Here is a 16,361-nt window from a genome sequence, read left to right as displayed (position 1 = left end):
AGACATCAGTAGGACAGGTACAGAGCTACAACACAGAGAAGATTTCAGTAGAACAGGTTTAAGGGCTACAGCACAGGGAAGACTTCAGTAGGACAGGTACAGAGCTACAACACAGAGAAGATTTTGTTCAGAACTAATTTAGGCTTGCCTAAACAAAGGGGTTAATACTTATGCAACAACTACAGATTTCAGTTATTTCATTTGTATCAAAACAATAGTGTAGAATTTTATTTTCCCTTTGACATTATGGAGTATTTTGTGTAGATCAATAACAAAAAACATCTATTAAATGTATTTCAATCCCACTTTATAACGGAACAAAATCTAAACGGGGAATGAATACTTATGATGCATCCCAACAACGGGCTATTTGGTACATTCATTCCATATCAAAGTCTTCACTTTTCAACACACACACACACACACCTTTAGTGCTGATGAGCAGTGCTGCCAGTTTGAACATGTTCTCAGTGAAGGCCTCAGGGTTCTGGGCATCTAGAGCCTCTGTTGTCTGTCCGACCATCAGCCTGGACAGGTCTGACTGGCTACGCACTGCCTTACTGAAATGGATCATACCTGCCACCTGGAGGGAGGGAGGGAACACGAACACACACACACACACACACACACACACAATATTGTTCTGTTGAATAAGGAGGAGAACTATGATAAAGTGTATAAAGGAGAAGTGAGTAGAGTCTAGATCTGTAGCAGTGTCTCTCTGGCATAGTGGGAGTCCTGTCTAGATCTGTAGCAGTGTCTCTCCGGCATAGTGGGAGTCCTGTCTAGACCTGTAGCAGTGTCTCTCTGGCATAGTGGGAGTCCTGTCTAGACCTGTAGCAGTGTCTCTCTGTACCTCTCCGGCATAGTGGGAGTCCTGTCTAGACCTGTAGCAGTGTCTCTCTGTACCTCTCCGGCATAGTGGGAGTCCTGTCTAGACCTGTAGCAGTGTCTCTCTGTACCTCTCCGGCATAGTGGGAGTCCTGTCTAGACCTGTAGCAGTGTCTCTCTGTACCTCTCCGGCGTAGTGGGAGTCCTGTCTAGACCTGTAGCAGTGTCTCTCTGTACCTCTCCGGCATAGCGGGAGTCCTGTCTAGACCTGTAGCAGTGTCTCTCTGGCATAGTGGGAGTCCTGTCTAGACCTGTAGCAGTGTCTCTCTGGCATAGTGGGAGTCCTGTCTAGATCTGTAGCAGTGTCTCTCTGGCATAGTGGGAGTCCTGTCTAGATCTGTAGCAGTGTCTCTCTGGCATAGTGGGAGTCCTGTCTAGACCTGTAGCAGTGTCTCTCTGGCATAGTGGGAGTCCTGTCTAGACCTGTAGCAGTGTCTCTCTGGCATAGTGGGAGTCCTGTCTAGATCTGTAGCAGTGTCTCTCTGGCATAGTGGGAGTCCTGTCTAGATCTGTAGCAGTGTCTCTCCGGCATAGTGGGAGTCCTGTCTAGATCTGTAGCAGTGTCTCTCTGGCATAGTGGGAGTCCTGTCTAGATCTGTAGCAGTGTCTCTCCGGCATAGTGGGAGTCCTGTCTAGACCTGTAGCAGTGTCTCTCTGGCATAGTGGGAGTCCTGTCTAGATCTGTAGCAGTGTCTCTCTGGCATAGTGGGAGTCCTGTCTAGATCTGTAGCAGTGTCTCTCTGGCATAGTGGGAGTCCTGTCTAGACCTGTAGCAGTGTCTCTCTGTACCTCTCCGGCATAGTGGGAGTCCTGTCTAGACCTGTAGCAGTGTCTCTCTGTACCTCTCCGGCATAGTGGGAGTCCTGTCTAGACCTGTAGCAGTGTCTCTCTGGCATAGTGGGAGTCCTGTCTAGACCTGTAGCAGTGTCTCTATGGCATAGCGGGAGTCCTGTCTAGACCTGTTGCAGTGTCTCTCCGGCATAGTGGGAGTCCTGTCTAGACCTGTAGCAGTGTCTCTCTGGCATAGTGGAAGTCCTGTCTAGACCTGTAGCAGTGTCTCTATGGCATAGTGGGAGTCCTGTCTAGACCTGTAGCAGTGTCTCTCTGGCATAGCGGGAGTCCTGTCTAGACCTGTAGCAGTGTCTCTCTGGCATAGTGGGAGTCCTGTCTAGACCTGTAGCAGTGTCTCTCTGGCATAGTGGGAGTCCTGTCTAGACCTGTAGCAGTGTCTCTCTGGCATAGTGGGAGTCCTGTCTAGATCTGTAGCAGTGTCTCTCTGTACCTCTCCGGCATAGTGGGAGTCCTGTCTAGACCTGTAGCAGTGTCTCTCTATACCTCTCCGGCATAGTGGGAGTCCTGTCTAGACCTGTAGCAGTGTCTCTCTGTACCTCTCCGGCATAGTGGGAGTCCTGTCTAGACCTGTAGCAGTGTCTCTCTGTACCTCTCCGGCATAGCGGGAGTCCTGTCTAGACCTGTAGCAGTGTCTCTCTGTACCTCTCCGGCATAGTGGGAGTCCTGTCTAGACCTGTAGCAGTGTCTCTCTGTACCTCTCCGGCATAGTGGGAGTCCTGTCTAGACCTGTAGCAGTGTCTCTCTGTACCTCTCCGGCATAGTGGGAGTCCTGTCTAGACCTGTAGCAGTGTCTCTCCGGCATAGCGGGAGTCCTGTCTAGACCTGTAGCAGTGTCTCTCTGTACCTCTCCGGCATAGCGGGAGTCCTGTCTAGACCTGTAGCAGTGTCTCTCCGACATAGCGGGAGTCCTGTCTAGACCTGTAGCAGTGTCTCTCCGGCATAGTGGGAGTCCTGTCTAGACCTGTAGCAGTGTCTCTCTGTACCTCTCCGGCATAGCGGGAGTCCTGTCTAGACATGTAGCAGTGTCTCTCTGTACCTCTCTGGCATAGCGGAAGTCCTGTCTAGACCTGTAGCAGTGTCTCTCCGGCATAGCGGGAGTCCTGCCTAGACCTGTAGCAGTATCTCTCTGTACCTCTCCGGCATAGTGGGAGTCCTGTCTAGACCTGTAGCAGTGTCTCTCTGTACCTCTCCGGCATAGTGGGAGTCCTGTCTAGACCTGTAGCAGTGTCTCTCTGTACCTCTCCGGCGTAGCGGGAGTCCTGTCTAGACCTGTAGCAGTGTCTCTCTGTACCTCTACGGCATAGCGGGAGTCCTGTCTAGACCTGTAGCAGTGTCTCTCTGGCATAGTGGGAGTCCTGTCTAGATCTGTAGCAGTGTCTCTCTGGCATAGTGGGAGTCCTGTCTAGATCTGTAGCAGTGTCTCTCTGGCATAGTGGGAGTCCTGTCTAGATCTGTAGCAGTGTCTCTCTGGCATAGTGGGAGTCCTGTCTAGATCTGTAGCAGTGTCTCTCTGGCATAGTGGGAGTCCTGTCTAGATCTGTAGCAGTGTCTCTCCGGCATAGTGGGAGTCCTGTCTAGATCTGTAGCAGTGTCTCTCCGGCATAGCGGGAGTCCTGCCTAGACCTGTAGCAGTGTCTCTCCGGCATAGCGGGAGTCCTGTCTAGATCTGTAGCAGTGTCTCTCTGGCATAGTGGGAGTCCTGTCTAGATCTGTAGCAGTGTCTCTCTGGCATAGTGGGAGTCCTGTCTAGATCTGTAGCAGTGTCTCTCTGGCATAGTGGGAGTCCTGTCTAGATCTGTAGCAGTGTCTCTCCGGCATAGCGGGAGTCCTGCCTAGACCTGTAGCAGTGTCTCTCTGTACCTCTCCGGCATAGCGGGAGTCCTGTCTAGACCTGTAGCAGTGTCTCTCTGTACCTCTCCGGCATAGCGGGAGTCCTGTCTAGATCTGTAGCAGTGTCTCTCTGTACCTCTCCGGCATAGTGGGAGTCCTGTCTAGATATGTAGCAGTGTCTCTCTGTACCTCTCCGGCATAGTGGGAGTCCTGTCTAGACCTGTAGCAGTGTCTCTCTGTACCTCTCCGGCATAGCGGTTTCTCAGGTTGAGTGAAGCCATGAAGTTGGAGTAGTCCTTCTTCACACAGGCTGGCCTTTCTGTCAGCTGGGTGATCTAGAGCGGATGACGGAACTTGGTTAGTATGTGTGTGTAATTGCGTGTGTGTGTGTGTGTGTGTGTGTGTGTGTGTGTGTGCGCGTGTGTGTGTGTGTGTGTGTGTCTCCTCACCCCTAGTGTAGTGCTCTGTCTGTTGTAGCCAGCGAAGTGCAGGATGCTCTCTGTAGCCATGGCCAGGCCAGTGTGCTGGGACAGACCGGACACCCAGTTCTGATGCTTGTTTAGGTACTCCTGGAGAACAGGGAGAAAACATACAAAACAGGGGATAGGAGAAGATTCATCTGAAAGGCAATCAAGAAGTTCTTGTTAGGGCCTCCCGGGTGGCGCAGTGGTTAAGGGCGCTGTACTGCAACACCAGCTGTGCCATCAGAGTCCCTGGGTTCGCGCCCAGGCTCTGTCGTAACCGGCCGCGACCGGGAGGTCCGTGGGGTGACGCACAATTGGCCTAGCGTCGTCCGGTTTAGGGAGGGATGTTGCGTACTTGAATAATGATTTGGCAGAACAACTGCAACAAGTTGTCATAAAGATGGGTTAGCTGACAACGTCACGAAAACGATGCGCACGCTTCAATGAGGCAGAAGTCCGTGAGTTGCTGTGATTCCTAATGGAGAGAATAACAATGACAAGCTGCTGCCATGTCTTGAGGTGTTTTAACTGATCTCATGTCAATGCTAATATGGCTAAAATTCGCTCGCTAACCAACAACTGTAACGACGTTTGAGAGACAAGTGCTCATTGTGCAAATATATTTATGTTTTTAATAAACATGGAGGAAATAAAGTTGTCAACAATCCAAGCCAACCCTGTCTGTTTTGCCCAACGCATCGGTTGTGGTGCTAAACAACCAATCCGTCTATGCTTTTCCTTTACGAAATGCGGCGTGTGTGTCTCTCACCTGTAGGTGTGACTTGGTGACAGAGGGGGCCCACTTCATGGCCTCCTTCAGGATCTCCCCGCAGCGAGCAGCAAAGTCCTTCACTATGCTCTACAACCACAGAGAAACATAGACCATTATTTAGAAAACACACACACACATATCACACACACATTCCTACCTCTCTGGCCTCGTATGTGTCTGGCACAGTGATCCTGTAGGGGGTGTCTGGGATGTCATAGTAAGGCTGGTCCTTATGGATGTCCTGCAAACAAGGTAGGAGCACGACACATCAGAACACAATACGTTGTCTAATAACCCCTTTCAGGGACCACAGAGAATAACAATAACAAGGTAGGAGCACGACACATCAGAACACAACCCCTTTCAGGGACCACAGAGAATAACAATAGCAGGTGGTTATGACAAAGAAAGTGTGTGAGTGTGTGTGTGTCCGTACTGCACTGAGGGAAAGGGAGAGAGTCTGCAGGATGTCCAGCATCGTCTTCAGTACACGGCCACTCCACAGTAGGTGAGGGAACGTTTCGGCCAGACCTGACAGGTATTTGTCGGCCACCCTACGGATCCTCTTGTGGACGTGGTTGAAGTTGACCAATAGGAACTGAGCGTGGCGCTCCAACTCCTCCTCATGGGCTTTAGTCTTCGGCTGGGGAGAGAAACAGAGACAGCACTCAGGCAGCCAATCATTGTAGAGGACACGCTCCACAGAAGGTAGTTTGCTCTCGACTTCTCCTAGAGAAGTTTCTCTGTTTTGACCGATGACCTTTACCTTCTCAGCCATCATGTGTAGGAAGACCTCAAACACCTTGTCCCCCACCGCTATCACACACTGCATCATACCTGCACACAGACAAAAAGAGACATTCTCTCACTGTCTACCGCATGAAATATGTGCACAGCACCTGTCTACCACGTGTGTAATGCAGCTCACCAGACTTGTCCTTCTGGATGGCTCTGTCCTCAAAGTAGCGGAACATCACCTGGAAACGGTCAGAGTCCAGAGCGCGCAGCATCCTGGTGAGAGAAGAGAAACGGTCAGAGTCCAGAGCGCGCAGCATCCTGGTGAGAGAAGAGAAACGGTCAGAGTCCAGAGCGCGCAGCATCCTGGTGAGAGAAGAGAAACAGTCAGAGTCCAGAGCGCGCAGCATCCTGGTGAGAGAAGAGAAACGGTCAGAGTCCAGAGCGCGCAGCATCCTGGTGAGAGAAGAGAAACGGTCAGAGTCCAGAGCGCGCAGCATCCTGGTGAGAGAAGAGAAACGGTCAGAGTCCAGAGCGCGCAGCATTCTGGTGAGAGAAGAGAAACGGTCAGAGTCCAGAACGCGCAGCATCCTGGTGAGAGAAGAGAGGAGAAATGAATTGGCAAGGAGGCACAATATGAATGACTAGGAGATTTAACTAACTAACCTCAACTGCTACACTCCAGACCAGGCCTCTCCACCTGCTACACTCCAGACCAGGCCTCTCCACCTGCTACACTCCAGACCAGGCCTCTCCACCTGCTACACTCCAGACCAGGCCTCTCCACCTGCTACACTCCAGACCAGGCCTCTCCAACTGCTACACTCCAGACCAGGCCTCTCCAACTGCTACACTCCAGACCAGGCCTCTCCAACTGCTACACTCCAGACCAGGCCTCTCCAACTGCTACACTCCAGACCAGGCCTCTCCACCTGCTACACTCCAGACCAGGCCTCTCCAACTGCTACACTCCAGACCAGGCCTCTCCAACTGCTACACTCCAGACCAGGCCTCTCCACCTGCTACACTCCAGACCAGGCCTCTCCACCTGCTACACTCCAGACCAGGCCTCTCCACCTGCTACACTCCAGACCAGGCCTCTCCACCTGCTACACTCCAGACCAGGCCTCTCCAACTGCTACACTCCAGACCAGGCCTCTCCACCTGCTACACTCCAGACCAGGCCTCTCCACCTGCTACACTCCAGACCAGGCCTCTCCACCTGCTACACTCCAGACCAGGCCTCTCCAACTGCTACACTCCAGACCAGGCCTCTCCAACTGCTACACTCCAGACCAGGCCTCTCCACCTGCTACACTCCAGACCAGGCCTCTCCACCTGCTACACTCCAGACCAGGCCTCTCCAACTGCTACACTCCAGACCAGGCCTCTCCAACTGCTACACTCCAGACCAGGCCTCTCCAAATGCTACACTCCAGACCAGGCCTCTCCAACTGCTACACTCCAGACCAGGCGTCTCTACCTGCTACACTCCAGACCAGGCCTCTCCAACTGCTACACTCCAGACCAGGCCTCTCCAACTGCTACACTCCAGACCAGGCCTCTCCAACTGCTACACTCCAGACCAGACCGTTCCCGGAGAGCTAATGTCCTGTAGGGTTTAGCTCAAACCCTACGCTAGTACACCTAAATAAGTTGAATTAGGTTAGTTACAACTGGGTTTGGAGCAAAAACCTGCAGCACAGTAGCTCTCCAGGAACAGGGTTGGAGTGAAAACCTGCAGCACAGTAGCTCTCCAGGAACAGGGTTGGAGCAAAAACCTGCAGCACAGTAGCTCTCCAGGAACAGGGTTGGAGTGAAAACCTGCAGCACAGTAGCTCTCCAAGAACAGGGTTTGAGTGAAAACCTGCAGCATAGTAGCTCTCCAAGAACAGGGTTGGAGTGAAAACCTGCAGCACAGTGGCACACCAGGAACAGGGTTGGAGTGAAAACCTGCAGCACAGTAGCTGTCCAGGAACAGGGTTGGAGTGAAAACCTGCAGCACAGTAGCTGTCCAGGAACAGGGTTGGAGAGCCCTAGTCTAGCAGGGGTGCATCTCAATAGTCCTACGTGGTTTCCTTTTCCTTACCTCATGTACTCCAGCCTGTAGACAGACAGTAGGTAGGTAGACATGGCGAAGTCTAGTTTGTTGATGAGAGCAGACACCTCAGGAGGAGGATCTAGCAGGTTTATAATGGTGCTCCTCAGGTCATTCAGCTCCGCCTGAAAACACAACCACCCACCCAGAGAACATCAGTTGTGTGTGTGTGTGTGTATGTCTGTACACACGTGTGTTGTGTGGGCATGCATGTGTACTGTACCGCTGTGACGGTGTCATTCTTCAGGGCAGAGTTGTACTGTAGTTCAGAGCGTAGAGGTTCTCCACTGGGGAAGGTGAGGAGGGGAGACTTGGTGGCGATCTCACACACTCCCTCATACCACTCCTCTGGCCACAGACCTGCACAACACACAAAGCACTTAATAAACCTACAGACTCCTACATAGCAGGATGACTGTTAGCCTGATAACTCACTTCCCTTTTATCTTTCCATCAGATGGGTATTAGTCCACCATTTCAACCATGTTTAGTCAATTCTTTATATTGTATTCCAATCCTGGTGGAATATTGTAGTACAAGTTAACATTGTTAAACAGCCACCTGATCCCTCAACAGCGAAACCCATCACCACAGAGTAGAGCCAGAAGTCTCTGAACAGCTTCTGTAGACGAGGCTTCGCTTCCTTGATGGGCGGCAGACGCTTCGTCAGCTACACAGAGAGAGAGGGGGATCTCGATCAATACTAAGTGTATAGATTATATACGGAGTACTGTATAGACACTCGGGCACAGAGGCACTACTGGACAAACTGTTGAAAGTGAAAAATGTATAGAGGCAACCCACATACCACAGCAATAACAGGAACGAGTACTCCAAGGTTTCCAGCACTGCTCGACGCCTGTAAATACAAATAATAAACCAATGTCAACAAGAAAAAAAGAGTTAACCTCTAAAGGCCGCTACACACTTCACCCAAACAGAGCGACGTATATGGCCCGTTTCCAAAATTGAAACCCACAAAAGTACGTAGAACTAGGTGTGAAAACGACGTTGCGTTTGCGTAGTTTGAATGAAGTGTGTAGAGCCCTTAACACAAGCCTGTTGTCGCTGAACTCTATAGGTCTATCAGAAGTCATGGCTACTGTAAACAGAGTTTACCTTCAGTGCAGGGCCCTTGTCCGAGGCCCTCTCGCTGGCCCTCTTTCCCTCCAGTCCCAGCTGGACAAACAGCTCCAGTAGGTTGACCAGCAACTCATCAACCATCTGCTCTGTTGCCAGGTTGGCAGCTATGTTAGCTAATGCATTGATCACAGCCAGGGAACAGTGTCTGGAACACACAAGATTAACACAGTAGTCTTTAGCAGAGTGGGTCGTGGAGCTGGCTATGGGTAGGGAATTGGGGATAGGGGTAAAGGTGTAGCGGCTAAGGATACCTGTATCCATGGTCCTTGTAGTCCTTGGTGGAGTAGACCATGGAGGAGGCCTTCACACTGATCTGCTGGAACAGGTTCCACACCTCCTGGTAGATATATTGCTGTGAGGAGAGAGAGAAACAGATGACTTTACTGAGAGACGAGAGGTTGATGAGTTTACTGACAGAAGAGACAGAGTGAGAGAGGAGAGTTTACTGAAGGACATATTGCTGAGGGGAGAGGTAAAATAATGAAGTGTATACAGTGCATCAAGTGTGTGTGTGTGTGTGTGTGTCTCACATTCCCAGTGATGACCATGCATCCCAGCTGATCTATAATGAGTACGTCTAGCTGTGACGGTGGCTGGCAGAACTTCTGCTGTAGGATCTGCAGGATGGGCTCCATGACGCGTGGCGTGTCCCTCAGAGCCACCGCGATGTGACCCAGCGCTCTGATGGTGTGGTCTGGGATCAGATGGGCCTCCCTGGGGGAGAGAGAAACAGTGCGTTGGTCAGAGGGGCTGTCAGTCATTGCCACGGACCTGGGTACTGGTCAGAGCAGCTGTCAATCATTGCAGGAGAGTCTAACTAGCGAGATCACCTGAGGTTTCACTCGCTAACATTGACAGTTATTTCTCAGACGTAATCCAGCCTGTGAATAAGTAAAGTACACTAACTGGTAATATTGGAGGGCTCAGGTATGAAATAATACTTACTTGTCATTCTCCTGAGAGATGTAGAGACGGTTGGACAGGCTGGCCAGGAAAGCCTCCACTATAACACTGTCCATAGTCAGACCTGCCTTCAGACACCTGAGAAGCAGAGAGAGGGGGCAGGGGGCAGAGAGAGCAGGAGAAGACAGAGAAAGAGAGAAGGGAGAGGGAGAAGAAAAGAGATTGCTCCATGGTAACCAAATTATGCAAACACAGCTCATATTTCTCTCCTTTCACATACAATATTTTATCTTTCCTCACCTGCAGATGTTGTCAATGGAGATGTCTCGGAGCTGTTCGTACATGGAGGGCTGGCTCTTCTTATTAGCGTGAGCACTGAACGTAGACTGGGAGTGCTCATTGGTCACATGGATCTTGATCTCGCCAGTCCCTGTGGTGTTCTGGCTGTGGTACTTGTACAGCTTTACAAGGACAGGAGAGGGGACCACCAGGAAGTCTCTGAGAGACGTGGTGACAGAGTGGGCCACCACCGGGAACCGCTCACACAGACGACCCAAACCCTACACACACATAGGAAAAATTTGATTAGGTAGGATAATACTGGTATTATGGCGTCTTATCAACACAGTATTGTGAAGACAGATGAAGACATTACAGGCCCAACCTGTAGACAGCAGACGAGCAGGGGAATGTGAGCGATGATAACTTTACTGGACGTCTTGGACTGCAGTTTCTCTGACAGCTTGGTACACAGGTTCTCAGCTCCTGATCAAAATAAAACGCATGAACAACAGTTAGTTTGGTGTTCAATTCAATTTAACAACCCAATGTTTTTCAACACATGGCAAATGCATTCCAAATTCACGACCTGATATTTTTCAATACATGTGCACGGATGGATAGTACACACACAGGTTTGAACACAAACACACTCGTACCCTGCTCCTCAGTGACAGCCCAGACCATGAGGTCGACACAGGCAGCGTTAGCCTGGCAGCGTAGCTTCAGAGGACTCAGTTCACTGTGGAGGTGATCTACATCATGTAGGATCCTCTGCAGCTCTGACTGGCTACTACTGAACTGCTTCAGCACAAAGTCATGAACCTCCTTCACATAGCCTGTCTGCAGGTCTGTGAACACCATCACACCAACATCAATAACATGTTAGTAGCACAGTAATAAACACATGTAATAAACTCTACTGAACTGCTTCAGAATAATCAGGTCATAGTAGAGGGTTTCTGTATATTAGAGATAGTAAAGGTTAAAGTGAGAGAGCAGTGTATTTGTTACCTTTCAGGTTGTACAGCGTGTCTCTGAGCATCTTGAAGATGGTCACATACAGAGGGTCACTGAAGGTCCTATAGTGCAGGTGCATCCCTGGGTTCAACTAGAGGGAGAGAACACAACAAACATGATGTAACATTGAGGAGTACACAGGACAGCGCTTTAATTCAAATATAGGGAAAATTAACCTACCTCCAGAAGTTCCTGCAGGGTGTTATCCAGTGTTTTCAGAAAGGATTCAGAGACAAACTGCTCAACCTGCAAAAGACAAACAGAACACTCAGAAAGGAATTCTGATAAACGATGTTCTACCCATTCTAATTCTATAGTTCTATGCATTCTGATTCTACGTACTGACCATGTTGAGGAGCTGGCGCAGAACGTCCAGAGGGACGTCAAACTCTCCCTGGGCACTGCCCGCAAACAGAGGAGACACAGAGAAACTAGAACTGATGGTGGAGAAGTAATAGTCTGGGTCCACAGCACTACCATCAGGGAGATAGGAGCCTGGAGAGAGAGGGAGGCAGGGGGAGAAAAGGACAGTCAAAAAAGGAGAGACACAGGCTACTTTGTAATAAACTGAAATACTTCAGAAATATATTACCTGTCTAATATATTCTTACCTTCAAAGTACTGTGCTGAGGGGTCAGCTGGGGAGCTGGGGGTGAGTCCTGCTCTCTCTGGACTGGCCTACAGACAGAGGAACAGATCATTTTCAGACATTTCAAATAAGAATTTCCTTTGTCCTCTAGTGGCCGGCTATGGTAGTACAGTTATATTCTCTGTAGTGATAGATATATATATATATATGGTAAAGGAGGAGCCTTTGCATCTTATGGTGTCTCCCTGATACCTGATGAGAATTAGCGGTAGTACTATGGTGTAGTGGTAGTAGTAGAGTACAGTGCTTCCCAGCAGTACACCATTTTTGTTGTAGGCCTAGACAAGCACACCTAAATCAACTTGTCAACTAATCATCAGGTCCTCAATTAGTTGAATCAGGAACGTCTGTCCAGGGCTACAACAAAATGTGTGCTGTTGGGTGTACTGGAGGACCGGAGTTGGGAACCACTGGTCTAGTATAGTAATAGTGCCTGTTGTGATATGCTGGACACGGAGCTTCCTTTGCGTCTGATGGTGTCTCCCTGACAGACTGTGAGCAGCGAGGCAGGCATGATGGAGCGGAAGTCGTTGAAGGAGCGCCGTCGTGATGGGTCGACATCATTGCCAGTGGACACTGGCGGGGCTTCCGCCCGCGGAAACAGCTTGGACAGCAGGGGCTCCTCCGTGTTGCTATAACGACCAAAGGCCCGGGCCACACCCAACAAGCAGGGCACAGTGTACTTGCACAGGTATTCTTGGGAGGGAGGGAGACGGGGGAACAAAGAAAGAAAGACAAGTGAAAGGCTGCCTTTTTCAAGTTTGTGAGGACAAGAGACAACAACTAGATAACTAATCAGTAACTAGCATATTCATTAAACACTGGTGAAGATGAAATGGTGGAACAGAGAGCATGCTGGTACCTTTATCATGTCCCTCTGAGTTCAAGCAGATGTCCAGCAGGACCTGCATTAAGTCCAGGACGGCCTCCACGATCTGTCCTCGCAGGGTGTCATCTCGCTGGGCCACGTCTGAGAGAAGAGTGACCAGACAGAAGCAGAAGTTCTCTGCCACCGGAAGGATATCTACAGGACAAGAAGAAAGATCATCAACCAGTCAGAAAGGTGGAATTAGACATCATCTTGACTGGTGCGAGAGACAAAATGCTGGCATCTCTCTCCTTACCCCGCCCTTTACTTCCAGAGCTTTCTTCGATCCACTGGACTCTGGGAAGTCCCTTCAGCAGCCCCAGCAGGTAGGGGACAATAGAGTCTTTGTGCTACAATAAAAACATAATTCACAAACCACCCGAGCAAAGGCCATTAAACAGCTAAGGGGAGCACAGAAGGTGCCATGGATAGGAGCCAATTATTAGTCCTGAGGAGGTCAGGGAACATCCATCCCAGTGCCTTGCGAAAGTATTCGGCCCCCTTGAACTTTGCGACCTTTTGCCACATTTCAGGCTTCAAACATAAAGATATAAAACTGTATTTTTTTGTGAAGAATCAACAACAAGTGGGACACAATCATGAAGTGGAACGACATTTATTGGATATTTCAAACTTTTTTAACAAATCAAAAACTGAAAAATTGGGCGTGCAAAATTATTCAGCCCCTTTACTTTCAGTGCAGCAAACTCTCTCCAGAAGTTCAGTGAGGATCTCTGAATGATCCAATGTTGACCTAAATGACTAATGATGATAAATACAATCCACCTGTGTGTAATCAAGTCTCCGTATAAATGCACCTGCACTGTGATAGTCTCAGAGGTCCGTTAAAAGCGCAGAGAGCATCATGAAGAACAAGGAACACACCAGGCAGGTCCGAGATACTGTTGTGAAGAAGTTTAAAGACGGATTTGGATACAAAAAGATTTCCCAAGCTTTAAAACATCCCAAGGAGCACTGTGCAAGCGATAATTTTGAAATGTTTGGAGTATCAGACCACTGCAAATCTACCAAGACCTGGCCGTCCCTCTAAACTTTCAGCTCATACAAGGAGAAGACTGATCAGAGATGCAGCCAAGAGGCCCATGATCACTCTGGATGAACTGCAGAGATCTACAGCTGAGGTGGGAGACTCTGTCCATAGGACAACAATCAGTCGTATATTGCACAAATCTGGCCTTTATGGAAGTGTGGCAAGAAGAAAGACATTTCTTAAAGATATCCATAAAAAGTGTCGTTTAAAGTTTGCCACAAGCCACCTGGGAGACACACCAAACATGTGGAAGAAGGTGCTCTGGTCAGATGAAACCAAAATTGAACTTTTTGGCAACAATGCAAAACGTTATGTTTGGTGTAAAAGCAACACAGCTCATCACCCTGAACACATCATCCCCACTGTCAAACATGGTGGTGGCAGCATCATGGTTTGGGCCTGCTTTTCTTCAGCAGGGACAGGGAAGATGGTTAAAATTGATGGGAAGATGGATGGAGCCAAATACAGGACCATTCTGGAAGAAAACCTGATGGAGTCTGCAAAAGACCTGAGACTGGGACGGAGATTTGTCTTCCAACAAGACAATGATCCAAAACATAAAGCAAAATCTACAATGGAATGGTTCAAAAATAAACATATCCAGGTGTTAGAATGGCCAAGTCAAAGTCCAGACCTGAATCCAATCGAGAATCTGTGGAAAGAACTGAAAACTGCTGTTCACAAATGCTCTCCATTCAACCTCACTGAGCTCGAGCTGTTTTGCAAGGAGGAATGGGAAAAAATGTCAGTCTCTCGATGTGCAAAACTGATAGAGACATACCCCAAGCGACTTACAGCTGTAATCGCAGCAAAAGGTGGCGCTACAAAGTATTAACTTACGGGGGCTGAATAATTTTGCACGCCCAATTTTTCAGTTTTTGATTTGTTAAAAAAGTTTGAAATATCCAATAAATGTCGTTCCACTTCATGATTGTGTCCCACTTGTTGTTGATTCTTCACAAAAAAATACAGTTTTATATCTTTATGTTTGAAGCCTGAAATGTGGCTAAAGGTCGCAAAGTTCAAGGGGGCCGAATACTTTCGCAAGGCACTTCGCAAGGCACTGTAAATACAACCCTAACTGTAAATACAACAGTGTCAGAGAGAAGGCATCGCTGCTCCAGTTCAATGTACCTGTAGGTCAGACTTGACCAGGAAGATACCCAGAGCTAGGACCGCATCCCTCCTCCTCTCGTCCAGCTGGAACACCCCTCGGAAGTCCACTGGACACATGCATTGGAGCTTTTGGACCTGAAACAGAGAATAAGCGTGGCTTGCGGCTGACTAATCAAACCATCAGTCCTAACCTTCACAAATACCTTGCCCTGTATTAGCAATTAGGGTGACTTCTACCACGGCCAACTGACATTCACGAGAGGCTAAACGCTTGCCTCTGCTCCAGCTTTACAGATAAAGATAGTAAAGTACCCCTGGATTCCATGGCCTTCAGGAAAAACAACAGACAGTCCTATACCGCATAGTAAACATGGCATTGACAGCGTGACTGCACTCCAGGCGAGGAGCCAAACAACTAGCCCTTAGCATTAATTAGCTTAGCTAACGAGGATCAGCCTTTAAGCTCAGTGAGGAGGATTACAGCCTAATGTCAACTCGCCACCACAGCAGAGAGAGATACAAATCCAGTGATAAAAATTACACTCAGTCACACGCACAGTTGAAGTCGGAAGTTTACATACACCTTAGCAAAATACATTTAAACTCAGTTTCACAATTCCTGACATTTAATCCAAATAAAAATTACCTGGTTTAGGATCGCCGCTTTATTTTAAGAATGTGAAATGTCAGAATAATAGTAGAGAGAATAGCTTTCATTTCTTTCATCACATTCCCAGTGGGTCAGAAGTTTACATACACTCAATTAGTATTTGGTAGCATTGCCTTTAAATTGTTTAACTTGCGTCAAATGTTTCAGGTAGCCTTCCACAAGCTTCCCACAATAAGTTGGGTGAATTTTGTCCCATTCCTCATGACAGAGCTGGGGTAACTGAGTCAGGTTTGTGGGCCTCCTTGCTCGTACAAACGTTTTCAGTTCTGCCCACACATTTTCTATAGGATTGAGGGCAGGGCTTTCTCCAATACCTTGACTTTGTTGTTCTTAAGCCATTTTGCCACAACTTTGGAAGTATGCTTGGGGTCATTGTCCATTTCGAAGACCCATTTTCAACCAAGCTTGAACTTGAGATGTTGCTTCAATATATCCACATCATTTTCCCTTCCTTATGATGCCATCTATTTTGTGAAGTGCACCAGTCCCTCCTACAGCAAAGCACCCCACAACATGATGCTGCCACCCCATGCTTCACGGTCGGGATGGTGTTCTTTGGCTTGCAAGCATCCCCCTTTTTCCTCCAAACATAACAATGGTCATTAAGGCCAAACAGTTCTATTTTTGTTTCATCAAACCAGAGGATATTTCTCCAAAAAGTACGATATCTGTCACTATGTGCAGTTGCAAACCGTAGCCTGGCTTTTTTATGGCGGTTTTGGAGCAGTCACTTCTTCCTTGCTGAGCGGCCTTATGTCAATATAGGACTCATTTTACTATGGATATAGATACTTCTGTACCTGTTTCCTCCAGCATCTTCACAAGGTCCTTTGCTGTTGTTCTGGGATTGATTTGCACTTTTCGCACCAAAGTACGTTCATCTCTATGAGACAGAACGCATCTCCTTCCTGAGCGGTATGACGGCTGCGTGGTCCCATGGTGGTTATACTTGCGTACCATTGTTTGTACAGATGAACGAGGTACCTTCAGGCATTTGGAAATTGCTCCCAAGGATGAACC

The 16,361-nt window shown here is 48.7% G+C and overlaps 1 protein-coding gene across 1 annotated transcript in view; it reads right to left on the bottom strand.

The window, feature by feature from the left end:
- The window catches only part of LOC110537098 (phosphatidylinositol 4-kinase alpha), a 45,943-nt gene that overhangs the window by 25,112 nt on the left and 4,470 nt on the right, over window positions 1-16,361 (bottom strand). The window contains exons 2-28 of the mRNA XM_090191899.1: window positions 14,690-14,806; window positions 12,761-12,854; window positions 12,499-12,660; window positions 12,070-12,332; window positions 11,599-11,665; window positions 11,334-11,482; window positions 11,168-11,233; window positions 10,982-11,078; window positions 10,627-10,818; window positions 10,353-10,453; window positions 9,989-10,248; window positions 9,731-9,826; window positions 9,316-9,499; window positions 9,037-9,137; window positions 8,762-8,930; window positions 8,451-8,501; window positions 8,204-8,312; window positions 7,866-8,002; window positions 7,634-7,767; window positions 5,738-5,820; window positions 5,576-5,646; window positions 5,246-5,452; window positions 4,967-5,050; window positions 4,807-4,896; window positions 4,023-4,142; window positions 3,816-3,908; window positions 427-583 (exon numbers count right to left, since the gene is read on the bottom strand). Of these exons, the coding sequence (XP_090048025.1) occupies window positions 427-583; window positions 3,816-3,908; window positions 4,023-4,142; window positions 4,807-4,896; window positions 4,967-5,050; window positions 5,246-5,452; window positions 5,576-5,646; window positions 5,738-5,820; window positions 7,634-7,767; window positions 7,866-8,002; window positions 8,204-8,312; window positions 8,451-8,501; window positions 8,762-8,930; window positions 9,037-9,137; window positions 9,316-9,499; window positions 9,731-9,826; window positions 9,989-10,248; window positions 10,353-10,453; window positions 10,627-10,818; window positions 10,982-11,078; window positions 11,168-11,233; window positions 11,334-11,482; window positions 11,599-11,665; window positions 12,070-12,332; window positions 12,499-12,660; window positions 12,761-12,854; window positions 14,690-14,806 (3,454 nt within the window). The remainder of the gene's footprint in view (window positions 1-426; window positions 584-3,815; window positions 3,909-4,022; window positions 4,143-4,806; window positions 4,897-4,966; window positions 5,051-5,245; window positions 5,453-5,575; window positions 5,647-5,737; window positions 5,821-7,633; window positions 7,768-7,865; window positions 8,003-8,203; window positions 8,313-8,450; window positions 8,502-8,761; window positions 8,931-9,036; window positions 9,138-9,315; window positions 9,500-9,730; window positions 9,827-9,988; window positions 10,249-10,352; window positions 10,454-10,626; window positions 10,819-10,981; window positions 11,079-11,167; window positions 11,234-11,333; window positions 11,483-11,598; window positions 11,666-12,069; window positions 12,333-12,498; window positions 12,661-12,760; window positions 12,855-14,689; window positions 14,807-16,361) is intronic.

The sequence above is a fragment of the Oncorhynchus mykiss genome, chromosome 12, assembly GCF_057628025.1.
Source record: "Oncorhynchus mykiss isolate SJ-2025 chromosome 12, ASM5762802v1, whole genome shotgun sequence".
NCBI lineage: Eukaryota > Metazoa > Chordata > Actinopteri > Salmoniformes > Salmonidae > Oncorhynchus > Oncorhynchus mykiss.
Note: the sequence above shows the minus strand (reverse complement) of the source record. Positions and strands in the feature narration are given on the sequence as shown.